This window comes from Leucoraja erinacea, chromosome 12 (assembly GCF_028641065.1).
Source record: "Leucoraja erinacea ecotype New England chromosome 12, Leri_hhj_1, whole genome shotgun sequence".
Taxonomy (NCBI): domain Eukaryota; kingdom Metazoa; phylum Chordata; class Chondrichthyes; order Rajiformes; family Rajidae; genus Leucoraja; species Leucoraja erinaceus.
This window is the reverse complement of record NC_073388.1, coordinates 2,411,794-2,435,218: the sequence shown is the minus strand read 5'-3', so window position 1 is coordinate 2,435,218 and position 23,425 is coordinate 2,411,794. Positions and strand designations below refer to the sequence as shown.

The 23,425-nt window shown below is 45.5% G+C and overlaps 1 protein-coding gene across 1 annotated transcript in view; it reads left to right on the top strand.

Moving 5' to 3' along the window:
• The first annotated feature begins 1,855 nt into the window (after positions 1–1,855).
• Positions 1,856–23,425, top strand: part of LOC129702406 (sodium- and chloride-dependent neutral and basic amino acid transporter B(0+)-like) — a 59,882-nt gene continuing 38,312 nt past the window's right edge. The window contains exons 1-6 of the mRNA XM_055644185.1: positions 1,856–2,236; positions 2,611–2,764; positions 4,446–4,577; positions 16,420–16,587; positions 17,418–17,556; positions 20,366–20,498. Coding sequence (XP_055500160.1) covers positions 2,174–2,236; positions 2,611–2,764; positions 4,446–4,577; positions 16,420–16,587; positions 17,418–17,556; positions 20,366–20,498 — 789 coding nt within the window. The 5' untranslated portion in view covers positions 1,856–2,173. The remainder of the gene's footprint in view (positions 2,237–2,610; positions 2,765–4,445; positions 4,578–16,419; positions 16,588–17,417; positions 17,557–20,365; positions 20,499–23,425) is intronic.

Genomic DNA, 23,425 nt, shown 5'->3' with positions numbered 1-23,425 from the left:
GTGAAACTCCCACGATTCCATTGCCTGTTTCTCCCCAATCTGCCGCTGATGGACACGTGGGTGAAAGTGACGAGAACGTGGAGCGAAGCAACTGGTCCTCGAAGACCGACTACCTGCTCTCAGTGATCGGCTGTGCTGTGGGTCTGGGCAACGTCTGGAGATTCCCTTACCTGGCATACAGGAACGGAGGAGGTACTGTAGAGGTTTCACAATACTCAAGATGGAAGGGCAGAAATCAGGTCAATAATTAATTGATTTAGAAATAGCATTAAATTCAAACATAAATTTATTATGCAGGGTAAAAGTGTGGTTTGAATAAAGATTATAAAAATCTTACAAGTTTAAACCGTACACATTTACATTGTCAAGTTACATTTTGAGTTCCAAACATTTCAACGATTGACTATAGGGCCTGACTGTTCCGCTCCCTAAAGCATACTGGGTGTGTCCGGGGAAAGAAAGATGTCGTTGTGAGTCAGGAATCAGAATGAATTAACCATCACAACCTCCTTCCCTGCACTACCGATCTCTGTTAGTGAACATTTTGTGGCCTTAAACCAACCTGCCCCACTCCCAACAATCCTCTGCCCTCCCTCCTCCCCCCCTCTGCCACAGATCTCCCTCAACTCGACACCTCATTTCCCCTTCAACCCACCAACACCCTCCCATCTATCTTTCAAGCAACATAATGAACCTGTATCTGAGACACCTCACACATTCTTCAACAGTCCACTAACTTCCAAATCCTCGGCCTCCACTTTTCCATGGACTTCCAGTCCCGTTACACCTCATTCCCCACCAGGAATGCACAAGGCACTCCAGTTGTTCCTTGAATGGGAAGCTAAGAGAGGAGAAGTTGGCGCAGACAACGGAGATGCCGGTCAATTCAGCATGGGGTTGAGGTGCAGGGAAAGCCGTCTGGGCATTGGTGGCACTTTGGTGTGATGCTCTGCGGAATTCTACAGGCAGTTTTTGTCTCTAAATCTGAAGAAGGATACATTGCCTGGTTCAGTGACTCGAACACCCAGAAACCAAGGAGATTGCAAAATGTGCTGCCCAGTCCATCACAGGCACTGACCTTCCCACCATGGAAGGGATCTACAGAAGGTGCGGCCTCAACAAGCCAGCAACATCAAAGACCTACACCACTCTGGCCACAATCTCGCGGGCCGGGGTGGAACCTCACGGGCCAGGCCTCCTGGGTTGGAGGTGTAGCCTCGCGGGTCGACGGAGCCCGCGGCCATCAGTGGCCTAGGTTGGCGCCATGGAGGCATCCGGAGAGGAACAGGCAGCGTTAGTGGACAAGTTGGTGCAGCTGTCGATGATGGCGACGGCGGACGAACACTTGGAAGTGAGGATGCCACTGCCGAGGGAAGGAACAATGGAGGACCCGGCGTGGGGGAGAACAAATGGGGAACTGGCGCAGGGTGAATTTGTAACTTGGTATGCTCCCTTTATGGGTGACTATTTGCTTACCTTGGCAAGGTATGCAAGCAAAGAATATTACTGTGACAATAAAGTATCCTATTCAACTCAATTCAATTGTTCTTTGTTTTGGGGAGAGGAGCGTTGTGGCACAACAATAAACATCACCCATTCCTTCTCTCCAGAGATGCTGCCTGTCCGTCTGAGTTACTCCAGCTTTTTGTGTGTCTCATTGTGTAATAAATACCGGCTTTGCTGGAACATGTTAAAAAATGTCGTTGGTGCGCTGGGGAAAATCACCAAACAAATTGCAAAAGAGACATTGCAAAAAGAACTGCAGATGATGGTTTAAACAAAACACACACAAAGTGCTGGAGCAACTTTAAGTGTTTTTATAATCCAGTCCAGCACCTGCAGTTCCTTGCACCCCCAGGGAGTTTGTTTTGTTCTGTTTGGACTATTCCAGTCATACGGCTTGCAATGGGAAGTTTTGACATGCAGATTATTTAATGAAGACCTCGGGGACGTCGTAACTAAACCAAGATACCCGTTTCCCGCACAGGCTGAGCGGATGGATCGCGGATGATGTGGATGTGACGCTGGATGGAGTCCATGCCCGGAAGCAGTGGAACCTACTGGCCTTAATTTTAATGGGGCAGGCGTGGCTTGCTAAATATTTACGACTCAGCCATCCTGAAATGTATGTTCTTGCTGCGACCACGTTGACAAACACAAGCCACTCTCCAGAATGGACAGGGGCGATTTGGGCTTGACACAGTGCGAGCGCCCACCACTCTCGGCTGAGAACGCAGTGAGTACCTAATCCGAGGATCAGCCACAACTTGGAGACCCGTGAACGTGATGGACAGACCACGTTTCGTGTCGGCACCCTTTTTTAGGCTCTCACACCCGCTAAAAACAGGGTGGACCCCCCCCCCCCCCTTCCCATCGCAAACAGTCTGTAGAAGGGGCCCGATCCGAAAGTCACCCATCTATGTTCTCCAGGGATGCTGCCTGACCCGCTGAGTTACTCCAGTACTTTGTGTCTATCATCGGTGTAATCTGGTACTTTGGTGTATCTGCAGTTCCTTGTTTCTTTGTTGCTGTTCCTTGGTTGGGAGTTTTCCAACAGCGAACCGAGCGGTGGGTGGAAACTGTCCGATAATCTCCCTCCTTCTCCCCCAGGCCGCCACCGATGGAGATGTGGGTGAAAGTGACGAGAATGTGGAGCGAGGCAACTGGTCCTCGAAGACCGACTACCTGCTCTCAGTGATCGGCTGTGCTGTGGGTCTGGGCAACGTCTGGAGATTCCCTTACCTGGCGTACAAGAACGGAGGAGGTACTGTAGATAGTCCACGGGTCTAAGGCACGGACGCGGAGTTCAATAGGTTTGGTTAGTTGAGCTTTCATCGTCGGCAGTTAGTGTCAGGAGCCCAGCAGATCGCGTGTCACCAGAAGACATCATTCCTCTGACTTCTCTCGCTTTAGGGCATTTGACCACATTGACCTAGGAGAGATCAATGGATTCCAATGAGATACACATTCCCGGGATAACATAGCTATTAAAACCAGTGATCCTCGTCCCTCGACAGGAAGCAAATTCACCCCAAAACGCCGTCGGTCCATTTCCCTCCATAGATGTTGCCCGAGTCGCTGAGTTCGTCCAGCGGGTTGGGTTTTAAGGATTCCAGTAGCTGCCATCTCGTGTGTCTCGCTTCTCCCGCCCACCATCCCCAACCCGTCGCCCCTCCCGAAATCCCAATCTCCAATCTCCCCTGGAGGAACATCCCCGTCCAAACGGCAAATCGATGACACGCGACGCCGGTGCCCATCCTCACCAGAGTGTCTACCTCCCCTCTGTCCATCCACTTTCACAACATTGCTCCAATGTGTCCATCCCCTTCTCACGGCAGCGCACTGCCAGAGACCCGGCTTCCTTCGGGCAACAAAGGGGGCTATTTCGGGCTGGCTGCCAGTGACTAGCGGAGTTCCGCAGGGGTCGGTGCTGGCAGTGGCAGACTGGGTCTAAAAATATTGGTTGCCAGGAGACAATGAGGGCCCACTTCGTCAGGGGCCCACTTGCCATCGGGCAAGCTGACACCCTGGCCAGTCCGCCACTGGGTGCTGGGGCCGCTACTCTTCACGTTGTATATTAATGATTTGGACGAGGGGATTGAAGGCTCTGTGGCAAACTTTGCAGATTGTACGAAAATAGGTGGAGGGCAGGTAGTGTAGAGAAAGTAGGGACTCTGCAGAAGGACATGGACAGGCTGAGAGAGTGGGCAGAGATGTAGCAAGTGGAATATAGTGTAGCAAAGTGTGGAGTGATGCATTTTGGTAGTTGGAATAAAGACGTAGACTATTTTCGAAATGGGGAGAGAATCCAGAAATCGGATGTGCAAAGGGACTTGGGAGTGCTGGTGCAGGATTTCCAAAAAGTAAATCTGCAAGTCCAATTGGTAGTAAAGAAGGCATTTATTTCAAGAGGATTAGAATACAAAAACAGGGATGTAATGCCGAGGCTCTATAAGGTGCTGGTAAGGCCACATTTAGAGTATTGTGAGCAAATTTGGGCACCATATCCAAGGAAGGATGTGCTGGCTCTGGAGAGGGGCCAGAGGAGGTTTACAAGCATTATCCTAGCAATGAGTAGGTTAATATATGATGAGCATTTGACGGCACTGGGCCTGTGCTCGCTGGAGTTTAGAAGAATGAGGGGGGACCTCATTGAAATGTACTGAATAGTGAAAGGCTTGGATAAAGTGGATGTGCAGAGGATGTTTCCATTAGTGGGAGAGTCTAGTATTAGAGGTCACAGCCTCAGAATTAAAGGACATTCCTTTAGGGGGGAGAGATAAATCAGCCATGAATGGTGGAGCAGACTTGATGGACCAAATGGCATAATTCTGCTTCTATCACTTATGACCTTGTTGCTTAATCCAATCACAACTCAGCACGAACGATCCTGGTCTCATGAATGTGCAGACATAGTTCCCAAGCTTTGTTTTTATCATTTACAGGTGCGTTTCTTATTCCTTTTGGAGTCATGTTGGCACTTGCAGGAATGCCCATGTTTTTCTTAGATTCTTCCTTTGGGCAGTTTTCCAGCATGGGACCTGTTGGAGTGTGGAAAGCCGTGCCAATTCTACAAGGTGAGTGGTGATTTACTGGCACAATCTAAGCAGTCATTTTAATCAGACACCAGAGCCGGATTTACCACTAGGCTTCATTGGCTGAAGCCTAGGGCCTCGAAATCTAGGGAGTCTCCGGCCCAGGCAGGACACTCGCCGTTCAACTCTGAGCAGCCCCGCTCTCTATCTCTGTCACAACTCCGTCTCTGTCCGCCATCCGTATCCGTATCCGTATCCGTGTCTGAGCCGCCGGGACTCCGCTCTCTGCTCGCTCCTCATCCGCCGGCACGGCCGGCCACCTTGCACATGCGCACTGCTACGGCCAGCACACCCTCCCCCCTGCACATGCGCACAACCACGGCCAGCACATCATCGGCCGCCCTGCACATGCGCACTGCCACGGCAACTGGTCGGCGCTGGGCACATTCTCCCTCGCTTTGAATTGTGGGAGATCTGGCCACCATTGCTGTCCGGTTTCGACCTCGCCGCGACCGCTGAAAACCAACGCACAATCACTTACAGAAAAAAAGCTACCTTCATTTTAGTTATGTCTGGTTGGGTAACTATGGTAGGATGAAGACTATTCCATGTTTTAATTGTGCGGGGGAACTCCAATGGGAAGCCAGCAACTCTGGATAGAAGAAATTGGGTGACATTTCGGGTAGAGACCCTTCTTTTGACTCCCTCTGGTTTTAGTGTTTTTAGTTTAATTTAAAGATACAGCGTGGAAACAGGCCCTTCGGCAAACCGGGTCCACGCCGACCACTGATCACCCGTACACTAGTTCTATCCCACACATTAGCGATGTAAGTCAAGAGTGTTTTATTCTCTCCCGTCCAAGTTAGAACAATGAAATCCTTACTTGCAGCAGCACAACAGAATATGTAAATATAATACTCTGTAAACAATGGTATAAACGAGAAAACAAAACGGTGTATATTTATATATGGATATATAACTATATAAATATATATATTATTTGTATGTGTGTGTGTGTGTATATATAATATATATACCCACACACGCACAATTTCCCTCCTGGGATTAATAAAGTTCTAACGTATTGTGTGTGTAGGAAGGAACTGCAGATGCTGGTTCAAACTGAAGATAGACACAAAAAGCTGGAGTAATTCAACAGGTCAGACAGAATCTCTGGACAAAAGGACAATATTATGTTTTGGGTTGGGTCTGAAATAGGTTCCTGCACACCTTTGGAATGTGGAAGGAAACAAGAGCAACCGGAGAAAACCCATGCGATCAAAGGGAAAAGGAGCAAACTACATCCATACAGATAGCACCCATATTCAGGATCAATTCCGGGTTTCTGGCAGTTTTAGGCAGCAACTTTATGGCCAATGTACTGCCCCATAGTCTTGAACTGAATTAAAACATATAGTAGTTGTAAAGGGGGACATAGCATCACTTGGAGATTTAAGACTGAAAATTGATATTTTCATTTTTTTAGTAACCAAAGTTATCAACATATAATTTTTTGTGTGTTGGAAAACAAAATATTGTGGCAGAGCTCAGGCACTGTCTATGTTGATTTTGCAAATTCTCTCTGCGGGGTGTGGTTTCCTCCCACATCCCAAAGCCACATTGGCTTTGTAGGTTAACTTGTCTCTGTAAATTTGTCCCTAATGTGTAGGAAGTGGGTGTGGAAAGTTGGATAACAAAACTTGTGTGAATGCGTGGAAAAGAATGCTGGAGAAACTCAGCGGTTGAGGCAGCATCTATGGAGCGAAGGAAATAGGCGACGTTTCGTGTCGAGAGCCTTCTTCAGACTGATGTGAGGGTGGGGTGGGTGGAGGGGGGGACAGGAAGAAGATAGGAAGAGGCGGAGACAGTGGGCTGAGGGAGAGCTGGGAAGGGGAGGAGAGAGCAGGGACTACCTGAAATTGGAGAAGTCAATGTCCATACCGCTGGGGTGTAAACTGCCCAAGCGAAATATGAGATGCTGCTCCTCCAATTTACGGTGGGCCTCACTCTGGCCATGGAAGAGGCCCAGGATAGAAAGGTCGGATTCGGAATGGGGGGGGGGAGTTGAAGTGCTGAGCCACCGGGAGATTAGGTTGGTTATTGCGAACCGAGCGGAGGTGTTGAGTGAAGCGATCGGCAAGCCTACGCTTGGTCTCACCGATGTAGAGCAGTTGACACTTAGAGCAGTGGATGTAATAGATGAGGTTTGCCAAGCCTGCACTTGATCTCACCGAGGTTGATCATACGCTGAATAATCCAACCACATTTTTGTTTGGAAGTGGAAAGAAATAATAGAAATTGTATTCATTGCAACGTGTAAAAAGAGTTAAGATACAGCATTATAATTTTGTTGCATGTCATTGTGGTATATATCATGTCTTGATTGGTGAATATGTTTAGTTTGTGACTTTATTTGAAGCAAAAATAATATGTGAATGCTTCATTAAGCATAATTCCGACTGGTAACTACACACTTCGTCTGAGCACATTATCGCACGCGTCATGCAAGCCATCGTAAATGACCACCTAAACTGTCATTTGGCAACCTAAAAAGCTGCCAAGGTTGCCCGGCTGACAACAGAGAGCCCTGCAAGGTGTATAATATTATTGACACTGTCATTGGCCTTTCTTACATATGCTTGTGGTCTCTAAACAACTTTTCAGTAATTTTCCTTGCCCTCCAGTTCAGAATAACAGTGTTTTAAGCTGATAACTTGACACGAGCACTGGCAATAAATAAATAGACACGTATGATAGACATCCAACACAGGCACAGCCCTCCCCACCATCGAAAGCATCTACTTGAGGAACAGCATCTATCATCAAGGTTCCTACCATCCAGGCCATGCCCTCTTCTTGCTTTAACGTCGGGCTTTAACATATAGTAGCCTGAAGTTCCACACCATCAGGTTCAGGAACAGCCACTTTCCTATAACTATCAGGCATTGAACCGACACGCACGACCTTAATCCTACCTCAGCTGCGGAACACTACGCACCACTTCTTTCACTGTACCGGCACCTCTCTGTACTCTAGCTTGACAACATCTTTCCTATAACATGGTGGCCAAAACTGAACACAATACTCTAAATGCAGCCTCACCATATATAACTGCAACCGAGCTTTCATATTGAATACTCAGACTGATGAAGACCAATGTGCCGAAAGCCTTTTTGACCTCCATCTACCTGTGATGCTACTTTCAAGGAACTATGTACCCGCACTGCCAGATCCCTCTGTTCTACCCAGAGCCTGAGCATTCACTGTGTAGGTCCTGCCCATGTTAGCCAATCATCTTTTGAAACTTCATAGATGAACATAGAATTTATACATTTACATATACCGATGGGACTTTTTGGATTATGGAATGTAATTGAATAATGTTAAACAGTCATTTGGGAGATGTCGTGTTTTAGTTTAGAGATACAGCCGAGGAAGTGGCCCTAATCCCTCTTTGGATTCACACCCTAAACACGAGGGGGCAATTTACAGAGGCCAGTTAACTTACAAACCTGCATGTCTTTGAAATGTGGGAGTAAGCCAGTGCAGCCAGAGGAATCTCACATGGTCACAGGGAGAACGTGCAAGCTCCACACAGACAGCAGCAGAGGTCAGGATCGAACTCGGATTCTCTGGCGTTGTGTAGCATCAGCTCTACCAGCTGGCTCACTGCAGATGAGTGAATTCAGTTTTAATTATGAGTAAAACACAAAGTGCTGGAGGAACTCAGACGGTCAGACAGCATCTATGGAGGGAATGGACAGACTATGTTTCCGGTCCGGTTCTGACCCACTGAGTTCCTCCAGCACTTTGCGTTTTACTTAGGAATGCAGCGTTTGCAGTTCCTTGTATTTCTTCAGTTTTAAATTTACTCTTCACTTCTGAGAATTGGTAGATGTTGGGTAGAAAGAATATAACTGACACAAAATGCAAAGCTGCAACTCAACACAAATCAAAAGCAGAAGGGTATTAAATGAGGACTGGAGGGAGATGTTTCTCGCTCATGGATGCACAGAAGTTCATGGAATCATGAAACACAGTCTCACTCGTATCAAAAATGAAATGAAATGAAATGATTCAATTTATTGTCATTGTCAGTGTACAGTAAAGAGACAACGAAATGCATTTTTAGCATCTCCCTTGAAAGGGAGACACAGGGCGTCGCGGTGTGCCCGCGCCTGCCGCCGTAACATTCCATTACAGGCAAAGGTGGGTGAAGTGTCTTGCCCAAGGACACAACGACAGTATGCACTCCAAGCGGGATTTGAACCGGCTACCTTCCGGTCGCCAGCCGAACTCTTAGCCCATTGTGCTATCTGTCGGCCAAGCAGCCAATTACACAAATCCCTTTTTTATTTTCCCATCAGCATATTCCACACACTACGGCCTCTCTGCAGCAGCCAATTAACTCTCCAACCCACACATCTTTGGGATGTGGGAGGAAACCAAAGCACTTGGAGAAAACCTACACAATTATTGGTACGTTCTTCCCGTGACCTCCATGGGTTTTCTATGAGATCTTTCGTTTCCTCCCACACTCCAATTATGTATAGGTTTATAGATTAATTGGCTTGGTATAAATGCAATAAAAATTGTCCCTAGAGTGTGTAGGATAGAGCTAGTGTATGGTAATCGCTGGTCGGTGCGGACTCGATGGGCCAAGAAATCGTGTATCTCTAAACTAAACTAAATCACAAGTAGAAATGCAAACTTCAGAGACTTCACTTGAGGACAGGATCAAGCCCATGTTACTGGGCTGTGAAGTAGCAGCAATACTAGATGTACTACTGTGCATTAGTAATCAAGTAGTAATAATGGTGAATAATGTAGACAATACAAAGAGAGTTTAGTTTAGTGATACAGCGCGGAAACAGGCCCTTCGGCCCACTGAATCTGCACCGACCAGCGATCCCCACACATTAACACTATCATACACATACTAGGACAATTTACATTTATACCAAGCCAATTAACCTACATATCCGTATGTCATTGGAGTGTGGAAGTAAACCGAAGATATTTGTTAAACCCCACGCGGTCACGGGGAGAACGTATAAACTCTGTGCAGACAGCGCCCATAGTCGAAATCGAACCCGGGTCTCTGGCGCTGTCAGGCAGCGTTGCAAGGCAACTACACCGCTGCACCACCGTGGCCGCCCCACGCTCTCCTCAAAAGGTGGGGAGGGAAGTTGTGAAGGAAGTATTCTTGCCATAGAGGGAGTGCAGAGAAGGTTCACCAAACTGATTCCTGGGATGTCAGGAGTTTCATATGAAGAAAGACTGGATAGACTCGGCTTGTACTCGCTAGAATTTAGAAGATTATGGGGGGATATTATAGAAACTTACAAAGTTCTTCAGGGGTTGGACAGGCTAGAAGCAGGAAGATTGTTCCCGATGTTGGGGAAGTCCAGAACAAGGGGTCACAGTTTAAGGATAAGGGGGAAATCTTTTAGGACCGAGATGAGAAAATCATTTTTCACACAGAGAGTGGTGAATCTCTGGAATTCTTTGCCACAGAAGGTAGTTGAGGCCAGTTCATTGGCTATATTTAAGAGGGAGTTAGATGTGGCCCTTGTGGCTAAAGGTATCAGGAGAGAAGGCAGGTACAGGATACTGAGTTGGATGATCAGCCATGATCATATTGAATGGCGGTGCAGACTCGAAGGGCCGAATGGCCTACTCCTGCACCTATTTTCTATGTTTCTAAGTACAAAAATAATATGTTAAGTGAGTGGCTAAAAATGAGGCAGATGGAGCTTAATGCAGGAAAATGTGAGGTAATCCATAAAATATATTTGAAATGAGAGAAACTACAAAATATTTCTTTCAGCACAAGGGATATTCCAGGCAGTAGGAGCATGTGCTGTGGGGTGCACTGAAGGATGATGCATTTTTACATAGAACACAGAATAATACAGCCAAGAAAAATTAATCTCTGCCTGCAGGTGATCCATATCCTCCAAATCCATTATTGTGTCAACCACCCCAACCACCTCCTTAGCTGCAAGTTCCAGACACTCTCCACCCTTTATGTTAATTCTTGCCCTGCATACCACCTTTAAAATTTGGTACTCTCACCTTAAAGGAATGCGCTGTGTCTTTAATATTTCTATTCCGAGAAAATGGTTCTGATTGCCAACCCTATTTAAGCCTCGTAATTTTATCTCTTTCTCAACCTCTGACATTCCAGAGAAAATAATCCAAGTTTGTCCAACCTCTCCTTCTAGTTAATACCGTATAATCAAGGCAGCGTTGTGGGAAAGGACTGCTGTCCATGGTCCCTCTGCCACTGGACATTGAGTGGCTAAACCCTGTGTAAAAAACCCTCAAATGCTAGAAGTTTTGAAATGCCTAAGGGGGGGGGGCTTACAGAGTACACACTTGCTCACAATACCAATGTACAGAATCTAGAGCAGCCACAATGGCGCAGAGGTAGAGTTGCTGCTTTGCATCGCATGCAGCTCCAGGGACCCGGGTTCGATCCCGACTGCGGGTACTGTCTGTACGGAGTTTGTACGTTCTCCCTGTGACCGCGTGGCTTTTCTCCGAGATCTTCGGTTTCCTCCCGTACTCCAAAGACGTAGAGGTTTGTAGGTTAACCGGCTTGGTGTAAATGTAAATTGTCCCTAGTGTGTGCAGGTTTGTGCTAATGTGCAGGGATCGCTGGTCAGTGTAGAATCGGTGGGACTAAGGGCCTGTTTCCATGCTGTATCTCTAAACTAAACCATTACAATATGAATATCTATATTACTAAAAGTCTGTTCTTGACCGGTTTTGGCCATCTGTGCTGCGATTTCCAAGAGAATGCCGCCACCTATGGCCGTCATTTTTGGCCGCCTTGCTCAGAGCCCCGCTCCACCGCATGTGTGCCGAGGATTTTTCCCGTCGATGAAAGATGACAGAGATATTAATGTTTTTACAAAATTCCCCATTCTCTCTGCTGCCCCGGCTGGCGGCAGGGGGGGAGGGACTATAAAACCAGGAAGTGGTGTGCCACACAGTCTCTTCAAGATGGAGGAAGGCAGAGGGTCACGTTTCTCTGAGCTATGAATAACACTGAACACATGTCAACTCAAATGTAAGTGCTCTTAGTGGTTCTAAAATGCTTGCAGAATGTGTCTATTGGTTCGAAAGCTTGCAAAAAAATGTCTATTGGTTCTAAAGCTTGCAAAAAATGTCTATTGGTTCTAAAGCTTGCAAAAAAAATGTCTATTGATTCTAAAGCTTGCAAAGAGTGTCTCTATTGGTTCTAAAGCTTGCAAAAAAAGTGTCTATTGGTTCTAAAGCTTGCAAAAAAAATGTCTATTGGTTCTAAATCTTTCAAAAAAATGTCTATTGGTTCTAAAGCTTGCAAAAAAGTGTCTCTATTGGTTCTAAAGCTTGCAAAACGTGGCATACTGCGCATGTTGTTCCATTGTTTAAAAAGGGTTCTAAGAGTAAACCTAGCAATTATAGACTTCAGTGGTGGGCAAATTAATGGAAAAGATACTTAGAGATAATATATATAAGCATCTGGATAAACAGGGTCTGATTAGGAACAGTCAACATGGATTTGTGCCTGGAAGGTCATGTTTGACTAATCTTCTTGAATTTTTTGAAGAGGTTACTAGGGAAATTGACGAGGGTAAAGCAGTGGATGTTGTCTATATGGACTTTAGTAAGGCCTTTGACAAGGTTCCTCATGGAAGGTTGGTTAAGAAGGTTAAACTGTTGGGTGTAAATGCCGGAATAGCAAGATGGATTCAACAGTGGCTGAATGGGAGAAGCCAGGGGGTAATGGTGGATGGCTGTTTGTCGGATTGGAGGCAGGTGACTAGTAGGGTGCCTCAGGGATCTGTGTTGGGTCCTTTGTTGTTTGTCATGTATATCAATGATCTGGATGAAAGGGTGGTAAATTGGTATGCAGATGATACCAAAAATGGGGTGTTGTCTAAATGCAAAAAATAATCTATTGTTCTAAAGCTTGCAAAAAAATAATCTATTCGTACTAAAGCTTGCAAAACAATGTCTATTGGTTCTAAAGCTTGCAAACAAAAGTTTATTGGTTCAAAAGCTTGCAAAAAAATGTCTATTTGGTTCAAAAGCTTGCAAAAAATGTCACTATTGGTTCAAAAGCTCTACAAAGTGATTTAGGCCATTTGGAAAAATGGGCTGAAAGATGGCAGATGGAGTTTAAAGCTGATAAATGTGAGGTGCTACACCTTGGCAGGACAAATCAAAATAGGACGTACATGGTAAATGGTAGGGAATTGAAGAATACAGTTGAACAGAGGGATCTGGGTATAACCGTGCATAGTTCCTTGAAGGTGGAATCTCATATAGATAGGGTGGTAAAAAAAGCTTTTGGTATGCTAGCCTTTATAAATCAGAGCATTGAGTATAGAAGCTGGGATGTAATGTTAAAATTGTACAAGGCATTGGTGAGACCAAATCTGGAGTATGGTGTACAATTTTGGTCGCCCAATTATAGGAAGGATGTCAACAAAATAGAGAGTACAGAGGAGATTTACTAGAATGTTGCCTGGGTTTCAACAACTAAGTTACAGAGATAGGTTGAATAAGTTAGGTCTTTATTCTCTGGAACGCAGACGGTTAAGGGGGGACTTGATAGAGGTATTTAAAATGATGAGAGGGATAGACAGAGTTGATGTGGACAAGCTTTTCCCTTTGAGAATAGGGAAGATTCAAACAAGAGGACATGACCAGAATTAAGGGACAGAAGTTTAGGGGTAACATGAGGGGGAACTTCTTTACGCAGAGAGTGGTAGCGGTGTGGAATGAGCTTCCAGTGGAAGTGGTGTCGGCAGGTTCATTGGTATCATTTAAAAATAAACTGGATAGGCATATGGATGAGAAGGGAAGGGAGGGTTATGGTATGAGTGCAGGCAGGTGGGACTAAGGGAAAAAAGTTGTTCGGCACGGACTTGTAGGGCCGAGATGGCCTGTTTCCGTGCTGTAATTGTTATATGGTTATATGGTTGCAAAACATGTCTATTGGTTCTAATGCTTGCAAAAAAAGTGTCTATTGGTTCTAAAGCTTGCAAAAAATGTCTATTGGTTCTAAATCTTGCAAAAAAATGTCTATTGGTTCTAAAGCTTGCAAAAGTGTCTCTATTGGTTCTAAAGCTTGCAAAAAATGTCTATTGGTTCTAAAGCTTGCAAAAAATGTCTCTATTGGTTCTAAATCTTGCAAAAAAATGTCTATTGGTTCTAAAGCTTGGTTCTAAAAAAAAAATGTATATTGGTTCTAAAGCTTCCAAAAAATGTCTATTGGTATCTAATGCTTGCAAAAAATGTCTATTGGTTCTAATGCTTGCAAAAAAGTGTCTATTGGTTCTAAAGCTTGCAAAAAAAATGTCTATTGGTTCTAAAGCTTGCAAAAAAATGTCTATTGGTTCTAAAGCTTGCAAAAAAAAATGTCTATTGGTTTTAAAGCTTGCAAAAAAAATGTCTATTGGTTCCAAAGCTTGCAAAAAAATGTCTATTGGTTCTAAAGCTTGCAAAAAAGTGTCTATTGGTTCTAAAGCTTGCAAAAAATGTCTATTGGTTCTAAAAAAAAAATGTCTATTGGTTCTAAATCTTGCAAAAAAATGTCTATTGGTTCTAAAGCTTGCAAAAAATGTCTATTGGTTCTAAAGCTTTCAAAAAAATGTCTATTGGTTCTAAAGCTTGCAAAAAAATGTCTATTGGTTCTAAAGCTTGCAAAAAAATGTCTATTGGTTCTAAAGCTTGCAAAAAAATGTCTATTGGTTCTAAATCTTGCAAAAAAATGTCTATTGGTTCTAAAGCTTGCAAAAAAGCTCTATTCTATTGTCTATTGGTTCTAAAGCTTGCAAAAAATGTCTATTGGTTCTAAAGCTTGCAAAAAATGTCTATTGGTTCTAAAGCTTGCAAAAAATGTCTATTGGTTCTAAAGCTTGCAAAAAGTGTCTCTATTGGTTCTAAAGCTTGCAAAAAATGTCTATTGGTTCCAAAGCTTGCAAAAAAAGTGTCTCTATTGGTTCTAAAGCTTGCAAAAAAAAAATTGGTTTTAAAATGGTTCATACTACCACTTCCAGAAAGCGCCCCATTACTGCAAATGGTGGCATGAAGTTGAAAGGCAGTACTTACTGCAAATGGTGGATTGGTTGCTTTGGCTTGAAGTTGAAAGGCACTACTTCCTGCAAATGATGGCTTGGGCGTGGCTTGAAGTTGAAAAGCACTACTTACCGTAAATCGGGGGCGTGGGTGCATTGGCTTGAAGTTGAAAGGCACTACTTACTGCAAATTGTGGCTTGAGGTTGATAGGCGCTACTTACTGCAAATGGTGGCATGAAGTTGAAAGGCACTACTTACTGCAAATGGTGGCTTGGGTGTGGCTTGAAGTTGAAAAACACCACTTACTGCAAATGGTGGCATGAAGTTGAAAGGCACTACTTAGTGCAAATGGTGGCTTGGGAGCTTTGGCTTGAAGTTGAAAGGCACTATTACTGTGAATGGTGGCTTGGGTGCTTTGGCTTGAAGTTGAAAGGCACTACTGTAAATGCACTTACTTCCTGTTTGCACTGTATATTGATTTTAGATAAAGCGCTACAACTTACGGCTGTGATTTTTGGCCATCTTACTCAGTCCCCCCTCCGCTGAGCAGATGTAGAGAATTCTTCCCATCAATGAAAAATAAAAGTGTTATTAGTTTTTTATTAAATGGTGAGAATCTCTCTCCTGTCAATCACTCCATGAAAGCCACACCTTTTCCGGTGGGGGGGAGGGGTTATAAAACCCGGAAATGTGGGTGTGGCTCAGTCTCTGCAAGATGGAGGAGGGAGAGGTCACGACTCGCTGCCTTTAGTGGCTTTGCACCCTAATTCAAATGGTATGAAACTGCACTTGAATTTGGTTGGCTTGCACCCTGCTAGAAGTGGTAAGAAACTGCACTTGAATTTGGTGGCCTTATACCCTGCTTGAAATAGAATTTCAAGGATTAGCCGTGAGTCAACTACCAGCCCACCAGCCGTGAGTGAGTGAGTTGCCAGCACAACAGGCTTGATTGACTGAGACGCCAGCCCAAGAATCCATTTGGCGTACAATTTGCATACTAGTTCATTGGAAACCAGTCCCTTCAGCCCACAACACCCATACTAGCGCTCCAGAAAGCCTCCCCCCCCCAACTGGCCACCAATATTAGAATTGGTGGAGAGGTGGAATATTGCGTTGGATGACCAGCCCTCCTGTGTGATGCTGGGACCCAACGGGTCCCACTTGGTTTAGTATAAACTATAAATGGAAAATCTATTTTTATAAATTAAGTTTTTTCCCCCCCCAAGTTAAAAAAACAAAGCTTTAATACAGAGGGACCAAGATGTCCTTAGACATGACACGATAAAGGTAGCATACTGGTTTGGCAATTGAGGAGGAAGGCATGGAGAATGTTACTCCTGCAATGATGTGGAGTAGGGAAACTGGTAAGGTACATGTACATGGATAGGACAGGTTTGGAGGGATATGGACCAAGCGCAGGCAAGTGGGATTAGTGTAGCTGGGACATTGTTGGTTGGTGTGGCTGCGTTGGGCCGAAGGACCTGTTTCCACACTGCATCACTCTATGACTCTATAACATGTAGGGTTACTGCTCTCCGAACAAAGTTGTACATGTTAATGTTAAGGCACTGATATGTAATGTACAATCTGTATCACATGCACACAGAGAAGCCAATCTGCACGCCACCTTGGATCACACGACTACTTGTTCCCATGTCCTAAGTTGCTGCTGTTTTATTTCTCTGCCTAATTTATCTGATTTTCCTTACTCCACATCCGTGTCGTAGCCACCAACCAAAATATGTTTAGTCAGTGGAATCTGCGTGAAATACTTTCTATAATAATCGCTTGTCTGTTCCGTTTCTAGGTGTGGGGATCACTATGGTCCTTTTTGCGGCAATTGGTGTAATTTACTACAACTGCATCATCGCCTACAGCCTGTTCTACCTGTTTGCTTCCTTCCAATCCCCGCTACCGTGGTCAGACTGCTTTAGCTGGTGGGGTGCGGATGAAACCTGCAGCCGGACACCCAGAGGTACTGAGCGAACTCTGTTGGGTAAAGTGTCAGATCTTTCTTTGTCAGTCTAGGAATGGTTTTGCTGTGGGATTGACAGTTTAAGGCATTGATATTATATTAACATCAAAAAGAAGGCTGCAGATGCTGGCAATTTGAAATAAACAGCTTCTTCCCCTCCATGTCACTAGGCTTCTGAATGATCCTCCATAAGCTAGGGTACTGTCCAATTCACCTCTATCCTATTGCAGACATTGACTTTGTCTCTGGAAGAAAGCTTATCACAGATGGCGCAATGGGCTAAGTGTTCGGCTGGCGACTGGAAGGTAGCCAGTTCGAATCCCGCTTGGAGTGCATACTGTCGTTGTGTCCTTGGGGCAAGACACTTCACCCACCTTTGCCTGTGTGTAAATGTAATGTAATTATGTGAAGCACTTTGGGGTCAATGCAAGTTGACTAAAAAATGTGCTATATAAATAAGATATTAAAAAAATTAAAATACCTCAGTACAAGTGACAATAATAAACCTAAACCTAAAAACAAAGCCAGAAAATAAGCTCAGCCGTTCAGGCTGCATTTGTGGAGAGAGAAACAGAGTTAATGTTTCAGGTTCATCAGAACTGGTGTTAAATGTTGAACAGTGAATTTTCAAAAATAAATTGGTTGATGGTATTGCTCACAGCAAAAGAACAGATTACAGCTTGTTTTTCTAGTCATTCTTAACTATTTTTTAGAAATATAATATAATGTATATAATAATATAGTTCTTTTTTGTTTCCATGTTACAGTTAAGTGTAAATGTCATCACTCAAGAAGGTGTGTACTTTTAAACCCCACTTCGTATTTTCCAGATCCCCTCTGCAACCTCACTCTGGACGGCGAGTATTCTGGAATCGTTAATACAACTTGGCTGCAGGCAAACAACAAAACCTGTTCCAATGAATCAGAAATCCATGTTCCTCACCAGGGTCCAAGCGAACAATACTGGGAGTAAGTAACTTGCTGTACAGAGCACGCATGGTACACTTTGTAGGGAAAATGATTAGAAGTGACTCTTGATTAGTACGGGTGTCAGAGGTTATGGGGAGAAGGCAGGAGAATGGGGTTAGGAGGGAGAGATGGATCAGCCATGATTGAATGGCGGAGTAGACTTGATGGGCCAAATGGCCTACTTCTGCTCCCATCACATATGATGTTATAAATGGTGAATGTCTAGTTTAACAAGTAAAATGCTGTAGGGTGCGAGTGGCGCAGCTGGTGGAGCTACAGACTTTCAGCGCTGGTGACCAGGGTTCAGACCTGACTTGGCTGCTGTCACTGTGGAGTTTGCAAGTTCTACCCGTGACCACATGGCTGTTCTCAGGGTGCTCTGGTTTCCTCCCACATCCCATAGACGTGTGGGTCTGTACGTTAATTTAGGTTACTTTAGAGATACAGCGCGGTCCTTAGGCCCATCGAATCTGCACTGAGCAGCAATTCCCGCACACTAACACTATCCTGCACACATTTGGGATATCTTACAATTTTACCAAGTTAATTAACCCACAAACCTGTACATCTTTGAAGTGTGGGAGGAAACCGAAGCTCCCGGGGAAAACCGCCGCAGGTCATGGGAAGAGCGTACAAACTCCGTACAGACAGCACCAGTAATTAGGATCAAATCTGGGTCTCTGGCGCTTTCCCGGAGACAGGTGGTTGCCGGAGGTTGCAGGTAGTGGAAGCAGGTAGGGAGACTGACAAAAACCTCCGGGAACCGCACGGAAACCTTGGGTGGGGCGCAAAGTCTCCAGAGGTTTCTGTCCGGTTTCGTAAGTGGGACAGGGGCATTAGACACTTCTCTCTGGTTGTGGTAGGAAGGTTCAGTTGCCTGATAACAGCTAGGAAGGAACTCCCTCAATCTGGAGGTGTGCGTTTTCATACTTCTACATCTGGGAGAGGGGAGAAGAGGGAGTGGCCAGGGTGCAACTCAACCTTGATTGTGCTGCTGGCCTTGCCGAGATAGCGTGGGGTATAAATGGAGTAAATAGAAGGAAAGTTCATTTGTGTGATGGTCTGGGCTGCATCCACAATTTGCTGCAATTTCTTGCGGTCTTGGATGTAACTGTTTCTAACCAAGCTGTGATGCATCCTGATAAAATGCTTTCTATTGTGCACCTGTAGAAAATGGAGAGAGTTGCAGGGGGCATGCCAAACTTCCTAAGTTTTCTAATGAAGTAGAGGCATTGGTGTGCTTTCTTGGTCGTTGCTTCAATATAGGTGGTCCAGGAGAAGTTGTTGGTGATATTGACTCCTAGGAATTTGAAGTTTTCAACCATCTGAGTATAAAAACACGGAGGTCTTGCTGCAGCTGTACACAGTATTAGTGAGACCACATTTGGAATACTGTGTACAGTTCTGGGGTCCATATTTAAGAAAGGATGTACTAGCCCTGGAGGCAGTGCAGCGAAGGTTTACAAGATTAATTCCTGCAATGAGGGGATTGACATATGAGGAAAGGTTAAGTAGGCTGGAACTCTACTCTTTGGAGTTTAGAAGAATGAGAGGCGATCTCATTGAAACATATAAGATCGTGAGGGGCCTTGATCGGGTGGATGCACCGAGGATGTTCCCAATGATCGGGGAAACTAGAACTAGGGGACATAGTTGCAGAATAAGGGGGGGCTCTTTTAAAACTGAGATGAGGAAGAACTTCTTCACCCAGAGGGTGGTTAATTTATGGAATTCACTGCCCCAGGGAGCAGTGGAAGCAGAAACTTTAAATATATTTAAGACTAAAATAGATGGTTTTTTAGCTGCCAAGGGGATAAGGGGCTACGGGGAGAGGGCAGGGATATGGACCTAGGTATGGTTAGTATAGTAAGACCCGAGTGATCTCCTGGACAAGTGTCGATCGCCTAGATTGGGGTCGGAGAGGAATTTCCCGGATTTTTTTCCCGAATTGGACCTGGGTTTTTATCCGGTTTTTTGCCTCCCCCAGGAGATCACGAGGTTCTTGGGGTGGAGAGGGGTGATAGCGGTATAAAGGGGAGGGTAGTGTCTTGTGTTCTGTGTCTTGTGTCTACTGTTTGTGGGTAAGTGTGTCTGTTTAGTGTTCAGCCATGAGCGAATGGCGGTGCGGGCTCGATGGACCTGGTGGTCTGCTCTCGCACCTACTTTCTATGTTTCTATGTTCTATGTTTCTATCTCTAGTTTAGCGCCGTCAGATTCAAAGATTCAGATTAAAAATGTTATTGTCATTGTACAGTGTACAGTACAGAGATAATGAAATGCAGTTAGCATCTCCCTAGAAGAGCGACATAGAATATGAGCAATAAATAAATATATTCAGTGTTGAGTAGTGTAACAGCCACAGTGAGGAAGCTGTTCCTGGACCTGCTGGTCCGGCAACGGAGAGACCTCTAGCGCCTCCCGGCGAGTAAGAGGGTAAACAGTCTATGGTTGGGGTGAGAGCAGTCCTTGACGAAGCTGGCTGGTAAGGATGCTCTCGATGGTGCAGCGGTAGAAGTTCACCAGAATCTGAGGAGACAGGTGGGCCTTCTTTAGTCTCCTCAGGAAGAAGAGACGCTGGTGAGCATTCTTGACCAGAGAATTAGGTGTTGTTGGTCCAAGAGAGGACATCGGAGATGTTGACCCCCAGAAACCTGAAGCTGGAAACACGTTCCACCTCCGTCCGGTTAATGTGGATGGGGGTGTGCGTGCCACCCCTAGACTTTCTGAAGTCTACAATGTAAACTGGGGTATGTGTAACGTTTGCTTCCTGGTCGATCATTATCTCCTTTGTCTTTCTCTTGTCATTCAGTAAAGGGGTTCTACAACGGTCAACGTCAATAGATGAGATGGGAGAGATTGTTTGGAACCTGGCTCTCTGTCTACTTCTAGCCTGGTTCATCATCGGGGCCTCTCTGTCTCGAGGAATCAAATCTTCAGGAAAGGTAAAATAACCGGCAACAGAAAGAGCTGAAGCAGCATTGAAAAAATGCTAAGTAGTACAACAATTCCACGAGAATGTACCTGGGCGGCACAGTGGTGTTTGTAGTAGAGCTGCTGCCCCATAGCGCCAGAAATCCAGGCTCGATCCTGACTTCAGGTGCTGTGTGTGGAGTTTAAATATATTTTATTATATTAAATATAGGGTGAAACCTTAATGTGCCTGTCCAACTTAGTCAATTTTTCAGCGGACTCCCGGTGACTGACAAGTTGCTGGCAGTCGCCTGAAACACCGGCAACTGGAATGGTGACTGGGGGGAGAAGGAATGGAGTCAAGTTTTAAGAAGCCAGTGACGGCTGTGAAGCTCGGCGGACATTTAACATTACCGGTCGGTTATCCTTCATTCTGAAAAATACTGCTTACCTTTTTTCCCCAATCAGCCAATTAAATTCACCGGTCAGCACTGGCTACAACCTACAAGAACCCTCGACATCCTGGCAATCCACCTACGGTTCGAGAATTCTCGCTTCTTGCCATGGCGGCTTCATTCTAGTCGCCGCTAATTTTTCACCATGTTGAAAAATTCATAGCGACCATATGAGGCCGTGACTAGTTCCCAGAATGCAGGAACTCCTCACGACCATGAATGCGATTCTCCGGCAACCACCCGCGAACATGTGGCGACTGCACTCGCCTAAAAGTCGCCTAAGTGGAACACGCCCATAAGTGACCCTTAACCTGATGAACCTGCATGGAGGAGAAAATATGTAACAATTTAAATGCTGGTACATAGCGTTTTGACGAAGGTCATAAAACACATACCGAAACAAGCACACACATACACACATACACATACATACAAGATGAGACTTTTAATAAGTACACACTCCCCAATAATGTGCGTTGGGGAGATGATGAAGCTGTTTTTGAAATGAGGCCCTCCCCCTGACATTACTGGAAGGTAGGGGGGGAGAGGAGGGGAGGGGGAGGGAAGGAGAGAGGAGGGGGGAGAGAGGGGGGAGAGGAGGGGGGGAGGGGGGGGGGAAGGGGGGGGAGGGGAGGAGAGGAGAGGAGGGGGGGAAGGGGGAGAGGAGAGGGGGGGAGAGGAGAGGGGGGGGAGAGGAGAGGGGGGGGGGAGAGGGGAGAGGGGGGGAGAGGGGGGGGGGGAGGGGGAGGGGAGGAGGGGAAGGGGGGGGGGGGCGGGGAAACGCCTGGGGGGGGCGGGGGGGGGGGGGGGGGGGGGGAGGGAAAGGGGGGGGGGGGAGAGGAAAGGGGGGGGGAGGAAAGGGGGGGGGGGGGAGAGAACCTAAAAAAACATTTTAGAACCAAAAAAGACACATTCTGCAAGCATTGTAGAACCAAAAGACACTTTTTGCAAACATTTTAGAAGCAATAAACACTTTTTGCAAACATTTTAGAACCGATAGACACATTCTGCAAGCATTTTAGAACCACTAAGGACACTTACATTTGAGTAGACATGTGTTCAGTGTTATTCACAGCTCAGAGAAACGTGACCCTCTGCCTTCCTCCAGCTTGCAGACACTGATTGAGGCACACCACTTCCTGGTTTTATAGTCCCCCCCCCCCCTGCCGCCAGCAGGGGCAGCAGAGAGAATGGGGAATTTTGTAAAATCATTAATATCTGTCATTTTTCATCGACGGGAAAAATCCTCGGCACACAAACGGCGGAGCGGGGCTCTGAGCAAGGTGGCCAAAAATGACGGCTGTAGGTGGCGGCGTTCTCTCAGAAATCGCAGCACAGAGGGCCAAAATCGGTCAAGAACAGACTTTTAGTAATATAAGATAGATATAGATAGATATAAAATTCTTAGAGGATTTGACAGGGTTGATGCAGGAAAATTGTTCCCGATGTTGGGGGAGTTCAGGACCAGGGGTCACAGTTTAAGAATAAGGGATCTGCCATTTAGGACTGAGATGAGGAAAAAACGTTTTCATCCAGAGAGTTGTGAATCTGTGGAATTCTCTTCTACAGACGGCAGTGGAGGCCTACTCACCTCATGTGTTCAAGAGTGAATTGGATTTAGCTCTTAGAGTTAAGGGAATCAAGGGATATTGGGGGAAAAGCTGGAATGGGGTATTGATTTTTGATGATCAGCCATGATCATATTGAATGGCGGTGCTGGCTCAAATGGCCGACTCCTGCACTATTTTCTATAGTTCTTGCTTTCTCCACATATCCCTTGATTTCATTAGTCCTATGAGATAAATCTGAAGAAGGGTCTCGATCGGAAACGTCACCCATTCCTTCTCTCCAGAGATGTTGCCTGTCCTACAGAGTCAGTACAGCATTTCGTGTCTACCTTGAATTTAAACTAGCATCTGCAGTTCTTTCCTACGCACCATACTCCAGGTGCGGTCTCACCAGGGCCCTGTACAAGTGCAGTAGGACCTCCTTGCTCCTAAACTCAAATCCTCTCGCAATGAAGGCCAACATGCCATTAGCTTTCTTCACTGCCTGCTGTACCTGCATGCTTACTTTCAGTGACTGATGTACAAGCTCACTCACATTTTGGTGCATCTCTTCTTTTCCAAATCTGACACCATTCAGATAATCTGCCTTCCTGTTCTTGCCACCAAAGTGGATAACCTCACATTATACTGTATCTGCCCACTCACCCAACCTATCCAAGTCACCCTGCAGCCTCATAGTATCCTCTTCGCAGCTCACACTGCCACCCAGGTGTGTGTCATCCGCAAACTTGGAGATGTTACATTTAATTCCCTCGTGGAAGTGGGGTGCCTCAATCAATGTCTGCAAGCTGGAGGAAGGCAGAGGGTCACATTTCTCTGAGCTGTGAATAACACTGAACACATGTCTACTCAAATGTAAGTGTCCTTAGTGGTTCTAAAACGCTTGCAGAATGTGTCTATTAGTTCTAAAATGTTTGCAAAAAGTGTTTATTGGTT